This window comes from Triturus cristatus, chromosome 8 (assembly GCF_964204655.1).
Source record: "Triturus cristatus chromosome 8, aTriCri1.1, whole genome shotgun sequence".
NCBI lineage: Eukaryota > Metazoa > Chordata > Amphibia > Caudata > Salamandridae > Triturus > Triturus cristatus.
The window spans coordinates 878,482,894-878,497,351 of record NC_140591.1 but is presented as its reverse complement, the minus strand read 5'-3'; the positions used below and the strand labels follow the sequence as shown (position 1 = coordinate 878,497,351).

Here is a 14,458-nt window from a genome sequence, read left to right as displayed (position 1 = left end):
TAGATAAAAGACATTGTCATTTACAACGCCAATAGCTCTAACTCTGACAAATGCGGGGCCTATTGCATTGTAAATGCTTGTTCCAATTACATCTGCCGTCTCCTACTCTATTAGACACGTACAAACTTGTTTGCCTCGTATATTTCTTAAATACTCTATTTGCAAATCTCACACTTCATCTCTTTCCTCTTCAGCATATTCTATTCACTCTCTGCACATACTTCCTTTACTCTCTTCCCCTTCACCATCCCCTTCCCCACCACTTTGCTCTATGCTAGGGCACCTTTTTTTGGTATCAGAGCGCTATATACATTTTGATAAGATTAATCTTTTGCTGTTTGCCATGTACTCCTTTTTTTCCCTGCACCTTTCTGAAATCCTCCATCTGCAAATCTCACATACCATCTCCTTCCGTTGTTCACTCTGTTCTTCTGCATGTACTTGTGATGCCCTCTTACCACACCCACACTCACTGCCCCCTCTCTCTGCTCACCTGTAAATACACCATTTTCCTTTCATATGGCACTGTCAGTATTTCAACAGCTGTGTACCTTCTTCACACCAGCATATAAAATGGTAATTACAATTAGTGGAAATGTGCCCATCGCTGTGTGAGAGACTAAGGACTGGTTGAGCATGTGGGTTGAGCACTTTTATGACCCCGCCATAGGCACTGGAAGGAACTCTAATTGCCTTAAGTCTCAATTGAGCCTCGTTTTACACACCCACCCATAACCTACATTTACCTAGACACCTAGAATGTACGACACAAGAGTCACGTGCTGCATAGAAGAAGAAAAAACCGACAAAAGTCTTTTTTTCCTCACTAGGGTTGGCACTTTTTTCAGGAAGAAATATACCAGCCATTTATTTACAATTTGCTGAACATAACAATTAGGCTGCTTTTTAACCAATCATTTATTGCTGACTAATTAAAAAGGTGCATCTAGGGAGCCTAGTATTGGTGCCTGCACACGTTTTCAGAATATATGGCCTAAAAATATCTCACAAATGCCTTTGCAACTTTTTCTTGACTGCAGTAGCCGCATGAATGAGTCATTGACAGTTTATTTCATAGCAAGTTTGGGGTGTGATTGTATTCTGTTTAGGGTTTAATAACTGTCAAGTTAAAAGCATAGCAGCACAGTTCATTTTTGTGATGTGCTTCTCCTCTCTGTCAGTGGGCTATGGCCAATATGTGCATTAACAACTGAACGCTGAGCAAAATCAATCGCTATGATTTTTTAAATGCCATTTTTATCGTGGAACAAATAACTATGTGCAGGTATTGCCACATTTGTTCCTTGCAGAGAACTGTAACTGAGATGAGGTCATGCCATAGGTTTTGAGACCAGGTCGTAAAAGTTGTGAGACCGAGGTTATGTAGTTGGGCTTGAGATGAGTTTGTGCTATTTGACATGAGGCAGAAAATACAATTCCCAGTCCTCGTTCAGTTTTGCCCAACAGCTAAAGAACCCCACTATGGTTTGCATTTCAGGAAAAAAGTCTTACAAAATACCCAGATCCATAAATCCTAAACACGGGGTGTTCCAGGCTATTTGGGATGAAGAGTACTTTTTGTAGAGTGTTCTAAAGAGATAGATATCTAATTTGCAAAGAAAGTCAATGTCATTAAAAGATATAATCTAGAGTGTCACTAAGCAAGCAGTCACTCAGAATATAAATGCGAACTTCTCATTGAAGTCAAAAGTGCATTCTGCAAACATGGCATAGTCAAAGCTAACTCTTCTCTCCCAGCAAAAGCCTTCTTTGCCAGATGAAAGAATATGAGGCTTCATTCAAAATATTCCATTTGTTTACCAAACTATAAACCAAAACCAGTGGACAAACTAGTTAATAAATGTGTTCTTTCTGCAGCAGAAATTAATTTTATTTGCAAACGATACCAATAAAGGCAGCGTTATTAAGAAAATTGGTGTTTTATAACTGTCTGATTCCACTTGTGCCCAAAGAATATATGCAATGGGTGAAAATGTCCAATAACAGGTGAGCAACACAGCAAAAGGGTCCCCTTTTTAGGTCTTGCCTGACCCAGCGCATGCGCTGGTCTGGCGAGACTTATTGAGAGGGCTCCAAAAAGTGCCACCAGGCCAGCCTAGAGCTACAGTGCATGTGCGCGGGAGCACACGCGCCACGCTTTACCGCGATTACTTCCACTTTCGCGGCCGCAGGGCCGCTTGACATAGCCAATAGGTCTCGCTTTTGGGACCTTATAAGTATTTAGTTATGCAACTGTTGCATGGCTAAACACTTATAAGGTTCCAAAGGCGAGACCTATTGGCTATGCCAATGCTTGTTAACATTGCTATAGATGAGTCAACTGATATAGACAATGTGGTCCAGTTATTAGTTTGGGTGAGGAATTTGAAGCTATCAGTTATTCCAAAAGAAGATCTCCTATGCCTATTACCACTGCATCGTCACACAAGAGGAGAAGACTTACTGAATAGCATCTGTAACTTCTTTGAGGCACATGACATGACATTACACATTTGCAAGTCTCACCTCAGATGGGGCACCATCCATGGTAGGCCACGAGAGAGGGTTTGTAGCTCTTTTAAAAAAGCTCACCAGAAATACCTTCTTTGACTATTACTGGATCATCCATCAAGAATCACTGTGTGCAAAAATAAAGCAAGGAAAACTAAATAATATCATGAAAGTTGTAGATCAAATAGTTCATTTTATGCATGCTAAACCCCTGAATCATACATGTTTTAAAGTCCTGCTGCATGATGTCGATAGTCAATATACAGATCTCTTGGTGCCCAGTGAAGATTGTTGGCTAAGTTAAGGGAAAGTCCTGGAGTACTTCATAGCTTTGCTTTCAGAAATTGAACAGTTTCTAAGGACCCAAGGTAATCTCTTCCCACAGCTGAAGGATGCAAAATGGCTTACCAAGCTCCAATTTCTTTCTGCTATATTCTTACTTTTCAGTGTACTCACTCTGTCTCTTCTAGATCTCTCAGCAGCATTCGACACGGTCTCCCACATACACTAATCACAAGGCTGCACAACATCAGCATCCAAGGAGATGCCCCCAAATTGATCACCCCTTTCCTCACCCGAAGAACTCAAAGTCCGCCTACCACCATTTACCTCCAAATACACAGAATCATCTGTGGAATACTTCAGGGATCTTCGCTCAGCCCTACCCTATTCAACACTTACGTGACACCACTGGCCAGCATCATAAAAACCCAACTCATATACTACGCCGACGACACACAACTCATCCTCTCCGTCTCTGAAGACACCCCCATCACCAAGACCAACTTCCACAACTGCTACTACTCTGGCCAACTGAATGAAGGGCAACTGCTTGAAGCTCTGCACGAACACCGAGGTACTGATCTTCAGCAACAAAAGCTCCCTGTGGGATGCCTCCTGGTGGCCCACAGAACTCAGACCTATGCCATCCCTGACTGACTATGCTAGATACCTAGGCATCATCCTGGACAACAAATTAACCATGACGTCCCAGGTCAACTCCCTCTCCTCCTCTGCTTACTCATCCAATGAATGCTGTGCAAGATCTTCAAATGGCTACCCCAGTGCTCCAGATGCACATTTACCTAGGCCCTCATCGCCAGCCGACTGGACTACCGCAACGCCCTCTATGCAGGGATTGCAGCCCACCTCATCCGCCGACTACAGAAAGTACAGAATGCTGCAGCCTGACTTATCCTCGACCTCCCAAGATGAACCCATATCCCTCCCTTCCTCGGGGAACTCCATTGGCTACCCGTACAGAAAAGTTGCCAGTTCAAACACCTGACCCATGCCTTCAAGTCCGTGCTTGAAACACCGCCTGAACTTTCACCAGCCCACCAAACACCAATGCTCTGTCCCACTCTTGCTAGCCGGCACCCCCCCGGATCCGACGCAGCACGAGTGGAGGATGCACCTTCTCCTACCTAGCTTCAAATACATTAAATGAACTACCCCTATATCTCCCGAACTCTCCATCTCTTCCTGAGTTCTGAAAGTCATTAAAGACTTGGCTCTTCAGCTGATCACCTGAACAGTGTGTAGATACCCTCACTGGTGACAAGACACGTTCTACAAATCGACTAACTGAATTTTTGACTAAGGATTTTATAAGTGTCTGGTACGAAATACTTGTTTATTTTACAAATAAGGTATGCTTTTCTTTAGTGGGGTCCAATTTTTGATACTGGCTAGAAATCCAAGATTTGATTTTCAATTAGGCGCTGAACTGCAGTTTTCTGCGTCATAGGACCAATGCATACAAAAAAGTTTTGAGTAGTGAAATACCCCTGCCCATGACAATCCTAATCTCTTCCAGGCCCACTCCGACTTGTGCAGAGAATACCTTGTTACTTTTGACTACAAGTGCAATTGCTCCTGCTATTTTTGTTTCCTCTTGTAATGTGTTTTCAATTTGATTGAGACTTCTAGATGCATATTCCTTACCTTAAAAATATCCCCAAGCGTGAAACTGGATCCAGAAATCTTTAGTGAGCAGTACCCCAGCGTGCCAGCAGGTGGCGTCGTTCGACGCAACACATGCCGTCATTGGTGTCGTCAACACAAGTTCTCGCTGCCTATATAGGTGCCACTCCAGCACGCTGATGTCAATTCTTTTCTTTCCACACCAGTCAATGCAGATCCGGAAAAGGCTACACTGCCGTAATTTTTTGACTGACCAGTTTAAATTTGTGGTCAAAGTCTTTTTGAGATCTTCTCCTGGTGTGGTTTGATACCGACTATGGAGGCCGGTTTCAATCCCTGTGGCACCTCTCACTGACAGATGTCGGTGACAGACCCACATCTTGTTTGCCTATGGTACCTTGAGCGCAACCACGACTTGAAGACCTGCATTGGCTGCCGCACCATGCATCCCAAGACCTTGTGGGAGGTCCTTGCCACTCGCTGTGCGTAGCCACAACGGTCTCAATCCTCATTGAAAGGAAGGTTCCGGGATTAGTCGCAGAGCCCAAGATCCTTGGGGTAAGTCCCACAAGAGAATGAAAATTAAGAAGTCAAGGAGGTCTTCGACTTCCCCCAGTCTGTCGAAATCATCATGACGAGATGAAGGAGCATCGTCATTCGAGGCCAGCACTGTGGTTGAGCCTTCATCTGGGTGAGCTCTGCTCCTCTCCAGTTTCCAGGAGCCGGAGTGATCTCGCCCAACTTTGTGGGTACTAGGAGTTCATGCACATTATATTTGGGTTTACCCACCCAGCCGCAACAGCGCGCAAGCATCTCCGTCTCTGCATGGCCAAGGATGCAGTACCCACAGACCCCATCACTCAGGCAACCAGAGGTCAGGCCTGTCCACCCCCTCTCCCTCCAGCAGCCGCAACCTCCAAATCCCTTATGTTTGCCCTCCTACCATCATGGGCACCCAGTGGGAAGCAGGATACGCCATCCCCTTCCCCACTGGAAATCAGTAACATCAGATCGTTGGGTTCTTCAGATTGTCCAAAGGGGCTAGCTACTTCCTCCCCTTCATGATTTCTACTCCACCCATGCCACCCTCTTGCGACAGGCTGACAGGGGACCATCTCTCCTTGCTCCGCCAGGAAGTAGCTACTCTCTTGGTCAAGGGAGCTATTGAGACGGTGCTGATGCCAGAAGTAGGTTGTGGTTGTTAATACCACTATTTTTTGGTTTCCAAAAAGGACAGAGGTCTTTGTCCTATCCTAGACCTGCACCCTCTCAATTTCTTCCTGAAAAAGGAGAAATTCAAAATGCTTCCTCATGCTCGCTCAAGTCTTGTCATCCCTGGACCCGGGAGATCGGATGGTAATGTTGGGTTTTCAGGGTGCATACTTCCAGATTCCTGTCCTGCCTGCCCACAGACGTTACCTATGGCTTACGGTGGGCCACAAGCACTTTCAGTTTTCCATACTCTCTTTTGGCCTTACCAGTACCCCTTGGGTGTTCACCAAGGTGATGGCAGTGGTTGCAGCTCATCTGCGAATATCAGAGGTGCCAGTCTTTCCCTAGCTTAACGATTGACTGTTGAATGCGGGCTCGCCTCAGGCTGGCATTTTACTCCTCCAGACTACTAACGACCTCCGGCACTCGCTGAGGTTCACTAGCAACGTGCCAAAGTCACCCCTGAACTCCTCTCAGATGCTCACTTTCATCAGAGCTGTTCTAGACAAAGTACAGTTTTGGGCCTATCCTGCCGAACTGCACGTCCAGGATATTCAGGCTATAATATCGATGTTTCAGCCTCTATCCTGGATTTTGGTGAGACTGACTCTGAAGCGTCTGGGTCTCGTGGCCTGCTGCATCCTGCTTGTGACACATGCGGGCTGGCATATGCGGGCTCTGCAGTGGGACCTGAAGTTTCAGTGGGCACAGCATCAGGGTAATCTCTTCAACATGGTCCAGATCTCGGATGGAACTGCAAAAGATGTTCAGTGGTGGTTAATGAACTGCGATTGGGTCAGCAGCAGACCCCATACCCTTCCCCTGCCAGATCTGACAGTGGTTACAGAGGTGTCACTCCTTGGATTGGGTGACCATCTAGGAGAGATAAAGATATGAGGCCTCTGGTCTCCAGCGGAATCGGGACTCCACACGAACTTACTGGAGCTATAGCGATCCTGCTGGCATTAAAAGCCTTTCTGCCCTCTATCAAGGGAAGGCTAGTGCAGGTGTTCACAAACACCACCACTACCGTGTGGTACTGCTATAAACAGGGTGAGATGGGGTCGTAGACCCTTTGTCAGGAGGCGCTGCATCTCTGGACATGGCTGGAACATCAGGGCGTATGTGTGGTGGTTAGCGCCTGCTGGGCTCTCTGAATGCCAGGGCGGACAAACTCAGCTGAAGATGCCTAGCGGATCACGAGTGGCGTCACTGTTCGTACATGGTGCAAGGTCTCTTTCAGCAGTGGGGAGAGCCTTGGTCAGATCTGTTCACCACCACTGCCAAGAACCTGCCATGTCAGTGGTTTTGAACGCTGGAGTTTCCAAGGCAGCTCTCACTCAGAGACGCTTTTCATCTCTAGTGGAGCACAGGCCTCCTGCTCACTTTTCCGCCAATACTACTCCTGCCCAGAGTTTTCAAAAAGATCAGGAACAACAGGGCCCAAGTCATCCTTGTGGCTCCGGACTGAGCTCAGAGAGTTTGGAATCCCAAGCTCTGATCAGACTGCCTCTTCGGGAGGATCTTCTGTCTCCGCATCCGGGGACGGTTCTCCACCCGAAGCTGTCAACACTCAGCCTTCATGCGTGGAGATTGAGCAGCAGCATTTGACAGCTTTCAACCTTCCGCCTGAAATCTGCAATGTTAATTTGGCAGCCAGGCGTCCCTCTACCATGATTGTATTCGCCTACCGTTGGGGCAAGTATGTGGCAACGTGTGCAGAGAGACAGGTTGACCCTCTTTCTTCACCTCCCTTTCTCAGGTCCTTCTTTTTATTCTTTCTCTTGCCCAGCAGGGCTCTGCTTTGGGCACCATAGAGCGCTATCATTCTGCCATCTCAGCCTTTCTGCTGTTGCTAGATCAGACATCCTTGTTCAAATCCCTTGTGGTGAATAGGTTTTTGAAAAATTTGCAACACGTTTCCACCTTCGCCCTTCATTATGCCTCTGTGGAACCTCAATCTCGTTCTTACATTTGTGATAAATGCTCACTTAGAGCCACTACACAACTGTCCTCCCGGGCTCTTTACCATCAAGACGGCCTTCCTAGTGGCAATAACACCTGCCCGAATGGTCCATGAGCTTCAGGCTTTGTCATCAAAACCTCCTTACCTGATCATCTACTCAGACAAGCAGTTTCTTCTCAGTAGAGCTTTCTTTTTGCTAAAAGTAGGCCAGTCAATCACCCTGCCTACCTTTTGAGCTCCACCACATGCCTCTAAGGAAGAGGAGTGACTTTACCGATTGGACCCAAAAAGAGTGCTATTGTTCTTTCTTGATCACATGAAAGAGTTCCGGGTGGATGACCAACTCTTCATGGGGTATGTTTGGAGCAAAGAAGGGAAAGGCCGTGCAGAAACAGACAATTTCCTAATGGATTCTGCTGTGCATTAAGATCTCTACGCATTGGCCAAGAAGCAACCCCCTGATAGTTTGCGAGCTCATTACACCAGAGCTAAGGCTGCGACCACTGTGTTAGCATACGGAGTTCCGATCCTGGATATCTGCCAGGCAGCAACATGGGCTTCTCTACACACATTCACAAAGCATTACTCCTGGTAGAGACTCTGTGTCGCCACAGATTTCTTAACAACCCACCCATCCTCCCCGCTCTGCCAATGGATTTGTAGGGAAAGGGCTGTTCCTCTTCAGGGCCCTAGTTGGCCACACCAGTGGTGAGTGCTCTTTGTGACTCCATGCTCCTGGCATGGAAAGTCATGAAGAGAAAGTGACGTCAGTGCGCTGGGGTGGCACCAACGACGGGTAGCTGAAATACCCCACCTACCAGCGTACAGTGGTACTGCTCATGAAGATTTCCACATCCAGTCTGACGCCTGGGGATAATTCTAAGGTAAGGAATCTGTGGCTAGATAGAGTCTCTACCACATACGGAGTTACCAAAGGTAAGTAACTTGTTTTTCTAGCAATTTCGGTGAAAGAAACTATAGCTGGCATTCAGCACTTAGTGATGCTTTTGCTAATTTGCAAAAAGGCATTTAAATAAACCGAGGTCCATAATCTCCGCACCTCTACTAACCCAGTTGCATGCCCCTTAGAGCAACCCAAAATATTTCACCTAAAAGATAATGAAAATGTTTTCAGGGTTAGACACTGCTTGTTTAGTATCAGTCCCCGGGTGACTATTTCTGGTTTATCTATTGCATTGTTGACCTGCTGGGGACAATGTGGAGTGGATAAAGCTACAATCCTTTCTCACTCTTATCCCTCAATTTCTTGGGGTCTATGCCAGATAAACTGCATAATTATATAAAGGTATAGGGTATAGCCTCTTACAGCCAGAAGTACACCCTAAGGTATTTCGCAAAGTAAAACATATTGATACCCAACAGCAATATAAGTGCGTCATATAGTTGCCATGTCATCTTAGACCTTCCTCCAAATTTCCTATTCACTTGATGCAGTGCATAAGAAATTCAATAGTGTCTCTCCTTCTATCCTCTCTTAAATTCAGGGGCTTGCATGGCAGGATATAAACTGTATTATCTAAAAAAAAAAATACCACAATATCTCCCTTAAGTATCCTTGGGGAGCCTTGCGTTGAATTCACTGTCCATAATTATGGACCATTTTTTGGGGGAACTTCGTTATCTTTTGGAAAGTGTTTCTGACTTTTAAGGGTTTTCTGACAGTTGCCTATGTTGTAAACCAGGGTGCCTCCTCATATTCAGTTTGAGGGTCTGGATCCCTGAGAGATTTGTGCAAACAGGCTCTTAATAAAAGAGATGCTATTTCTGTGTGATGCAAGGAATCCTTTGTTACTCATATTTTCTAAAAGGCCTTCTGCAGAATGGAGTAGAAGCCTGCCGTTTTAAGACCATAACAGCTATGGTCTCCAAGAGGTAAAGGAGGTCATTTTTGCAAGATGTTTTCCCCCCAAAATGTCTTCCTGGGGGGTCTTCCCTGATAGGGTCTATTAAAGCCAGGTGGAGCCTGAAAGGGACTTTGGGTCTATTAAAGCCAGGTGGAGCCTGAAAGGGGCTTTGGGCCAGTAACCCTACCTTTATTTGGCCCTAACCCTTGTTTAACTTTCTCTAACCGCCTCCTTCAATTCTCATTAATCCAATTAAATTCCTTCCACAGTTTTCCCTAATCTCACGGTCTTTTTCACCTTCACCGCTTCAGGTTGGACTACATAGACAATCTGTTAAGGAGGCTGTGAATTATTTCGTTTGCACATTGACTGCTTCTGGGTTATACATCATAAACCCTCTGCTAAGGTTTCTGTTAATTTGCATGAGTGCACCTCCACTGTGGCAGAGGGGTGCCCCATCAACCCTCTGCTGATCTGTGAATGTCCATAGGCTAAGCCTTACACCACTGCAGGGTGCCCACCATATAGACCCTTTGCTGAAAGGTGTTTTGAATTTCTTGTGTTGTGCTTCCCCTTAATTTCTCTCTCAAAGTAATAATTCCTCCACAGGTTTCCATAATCTCACCTTCACTTATGGGTTGTACCTACCACTCCTTCAGAGGGGACCCCATGCACCCTTTAATGAGGTGTCTGTGGATTGTGCTGTCACAGCTTCTGAGGTAGTACACCATCAATCTTCTACTGAGGTGTCTCTGACTGTTTGAGTTGTGCATTCTCTCTCCCTTTGTGGACCTCACACACCCTTAACTGAGCTGTCTGGGGTTTGTGCCTGCATCACTTCTGGGTACAGCACAGACTGCCTGTTAGTGTGTCTATGAATCTCCTTTGTGTTCGGGTTTTGGTGTACTCTATAGACTGTCTAACAAGGTCTATAGGTTAATCCTTCGGTTGCCACTCCACTGCATTGGTTAGTACAATACAGACCCTCTGCTGAGGTGTCTGAATTCCCTCGGGTCACACCTTCACAGCCTCTGGGTGCACCGTGTTGTCCCTTTTCTGAGGCATCCGTGCTAATCCTTGTGCCCCTCATCTTAAATCTGGGATTACTCAAAAAACCTGTTACTGCGGTTCTTGAGGTATTTCTTGGGTCTTGTCTCTATCACTCGTTGGTGAACTCCACAAGTGTAATTGTTATGTGTTCTTTCAATATTAGTTAATCACAGAAGGATGCTGTTGTGGGGTCTACTGCTTCTGATCAATCGGATCCTGACTGGCAGCTCTCTTTCCTCTTGTCCCTTTTTCTTGAGGAACCGCATCCTTCTGTGATTAGCGGTTACACTTAAGGAGCGCGGGTGCTGGGCCTGATATTTAGCTCCTTGTCCCTCCATTTTTGACGGCTTTGAATATTAGGCAGTAGCTTCCTTGATTAGTGTCTTACCACATTTGTTTTTTCTTGTTTGTCTAGATTCTCTCAAAACAAACTGGAATTAGTATTTTACATCGGTGAAAGCTAGTCGGTGACTTTCAAGATTTTACCATAACGCCTTTCTAAGTTGTTGCAAAGGACCCGTTGACCAGTAGCAGAAAATGCTATGTAGAAATCTGGTAGCATTGACAAATACGTGCCTCTGTCATCCAGTATGAATCACGTAATCCAAGATTATTATGGTTTCTGGCTCTGTGATTCTGTGATGCTTGTTGTGACGCTCAGTGAATAGCACTACATTTTGTATACATACATATTGAAATTTCTTTGGAGGTGGCCCCTTGAAACCCCCTCCATGTATTTTTTCTCCTAACCTCCTTTAACCTCTTCTTCTCCTCAAACCCTAAAATTACCCTTACCTTCCTCTACCCACCCGTGAACCCTAAATTCACTATTACCTTGATTTACCTGTACCCATCCATAAACCCTAAAATCACCCATACCTTCCTTTACCTCTACCCACCCCCTAAACCGTAAAAGCACCCTTACCTCCACTCACCCATGAACCTTACATTCACTCCTACGTTGGTTTAACTGTACCCATCCATAAACCCTAAAACCACCCATACCTCCCCTTACATTTACCCATCCCTAAAAGCACCCTCACTTCACCTATACCTCTACCCCCCCAATCTCACCCATACCTCCATTTACCTCGGCTCACTCCAAAATCGTAAAATCACCTCTAATAACCCCTAAATTCACCCTTACCTTCCTTTGCTCACACCTAAACCACATGTTTTAAAATAGCATTAAAAGTATGTAAGTTGTTTAAAAAAGTACCTGCATGGTAATGACTGCATAGGAAAGGTCCTGCGTGGTTAAGACAGTGTGGTAATTGCTGTTTCCCTTTAAATGATATTCAGATTAAGCAAATTGCTGTGCAATGACTTCATGTACTTGGTGTTTAAGTTAATTGGGCTCTGATTAAGTCCACGTTGAGTGTATTTTCTCATTTTATTTTAATTCTTGTACACTGGATTCTATTTATGTGTATGTAAGAACAATGTAAATGGCTTTTATAAGTAACATGACTTTTTCTGCCAACCTAATACTTAAATAAATTGTGTAGAACAATGAATGCATCATAATACTATATCCAAGCATTTAATGAACATTCTTTTAAACACACTTATTTTTAGATACCTATGAACTGCTGAAGGATGCCCCGCCAGGATTTTACCCGCGTCTTGGTGTAATTGGTTTTGCTGGTATTGCTGCGCTTTTTCTTGCCAGAGGTAAGAATTCTATTTAAATACCATGACTAGTTTTGGTTTATTCGTTTTGCACTTTTAGTATCACTGGGGTTAGAATGGTAACTACTCAAGGGTGCGCGCCACAGCAACTTTCTTAAAGTTGTAATAAATATGAATGCTGAGGTGTGTCGTGTTTGTCCGTTTTCTTAGGTATCTATAGTCAGCCTTATCTCCTCACTACGAATAGGATGTTCAGATCGTTCACAACGTGGTGGCGAAATGAATGAATGAATTGATTAATTTGCCATTTATACAGCGCACAGTTCAGCTGTCTAAAATACGCCCGGCGCTACTGGCTGGGTGCTGCAAACAATATTTAACAAGACTGGTATTGCCAGGTGTTCAACCGTTTTTTTTAAATGAGAAATAAATGCTGCCTATATCCGGTGTGTGTTTTTTTTCTTTTCCTAGCAGGTTGCCTGCTTCCTAGTTATACAGAGCCGTGATCCGCTTCCCAATCCTGTTTAAACTAGAGCTGGGCATGTTAGACAGTACGCACACATCTGCTGCTACATACATAGAATATGCTATTTCGTTCCTTGCCCGTGTTTGGGCGCACCCTTTCCAGTTCTCTTTTAGTCACCCTTCTCTTCTGGGTAGCGTTTCTGCCCGAGAAAGCTCCACTCCTTTTCCTGTGTTCTTGGGTGCTTTTTATCCTCCAGCGGGCTCCAGCTTGAGCATTTTATGTCGCAATACCCCGGGGCAGCGGACGTGAGCAAACACAGCGTGTCCCAATGGGAAACGGCCATTCTGTGCTCGCCGCCTTTTTGTGTCGTCACATGTTTAGGGTCACGACTTTGTCCGCGAAGAAACACGTGTTGCTTTTAGTAAGCTAGAAATAAATACTCTTTCTCACGCAGGAAGTTTGATCTAAAGAATACACGAGTCGAGAGGCTAGTTCGGAAGCTGTAAGATGAGATATTTATGCTAAGACCAGCCGCTTCTCACAGGAAGGTTAACTCCGATCGTGTCCATTGATACACCTCATTAGGGTGAAAGTACCAAGTCTCACCAAAGTATTCCTTCCGTACCTAGTGACGGGTTCCAGCTCAGTCCAGTATCTTATGTATTTCTTGCCGGACAGTACTAAAAACTGTCCATAAACAGAGCACAGCTTAACTGTAGGTTCAAATGGCCCATTCTCAGTAGCCCTGTGCAGGACTTTAAGTGGGATGAAAAAACGAAAGGGTCTCAAAGGGGCGTGGCCAATGTAATCAAGGGCGTGGCTTAAACACGTTTGCTTAAAAATCAGAATTCAACATAGTTTGCCCCCAACTGGTATTTTGCTGCGTTTATTGCATCCAGAAAAACAATACAACAAGTAACATTCCATCTAGAACAAGCCAGGCCTAATGGCTTTGTCAATGGTTGTTAGATGCATAAGATAAATAAGCAACAACTTTGGCATTGTTGTATATACTATTGAAAATGTTTCCGTTCTGAAACGATGAGACTGTGAAAGAACTATAAGGAGTGTCTTTGACGTTATATCAAAGACAGTCAAGGTGGTATTGCTGCAGAGTTAAGGATTTTTTTCACCCTGAAGTAGGGTGACCAGATTTTGTGACCCAACAACCGGGATATTTCGCAAAAATAGAGGAAGGACTACAATTTTCCATTAACGAAGTGGCAAAGAATAACAGCCCGCTTCAATATAGAAACCCAGAAGAACCACTAAGCAAATAAATAAAATGTAATTTTTAAAACTAGCATCTTATTACCTGTTAATAAAAGTGCTTACTTATAACAGCTGCTAACCAGCCCTGCTTTGGAACACCTAAAAAAGTGCCTCTCACCGTTTTCAGTTGACCCTCTCTAAAAACCGAGATATGAACCAAATACGCGGAACTCTGCCGGGACAGCTGTTGAACATCGGGTCGCACGGTCACTCTACCCTGAGGATGAGGGCAACGATGGAGAGCCCGAAAGATACCCATCTCAGCACCTGCTTTTTAGAACTGCCAGTGCTGAGCACCGGCTGGACCTGGCCCACTTAAAGCCCTGGCCCAGTGACAGTTTTCACAAGAGACTCGTATCAAAAGTCTACTGCAGTTGTTATACATCATTTTTGATCATATTGCTGTCTGGTAGAATGCTCGACTCAGCTGACGACAAGTGCCATCAGTCCCCATGTCCCGGACGTGACATTGCTGACTGTTGCTGTCGCTGGGTCAATGGGCCTTTTTTATCTGCTTCCAAGGTTTTGGGAGGATACTTGCTGGTGAATCCATGCATC

The 14,458-nt window shown here is 45.0% G+C and overlaps 1 protein-coding gene across 1 annotated transcript in view; it reads left to right on the top strand.

The window, feature by feature from the left end:
* Window positions 1-14,458, top strand: part of APOO (apolipoprotein O) — a 999,638-nt gene that overhangs the window by 379,031 nt on the left and 606,149 nt on the right. The window contains exon 5 of the mRNA XM_085622412.1: window positions 12,109-12,204. Coding sequence (XP_085478538.1) covers window positions 12,109-12,204 — 96 coding nt within the window. The remainder of the gene's footprint in view (window positions 1-12,108; window positions 12,205-14,458) is intronic.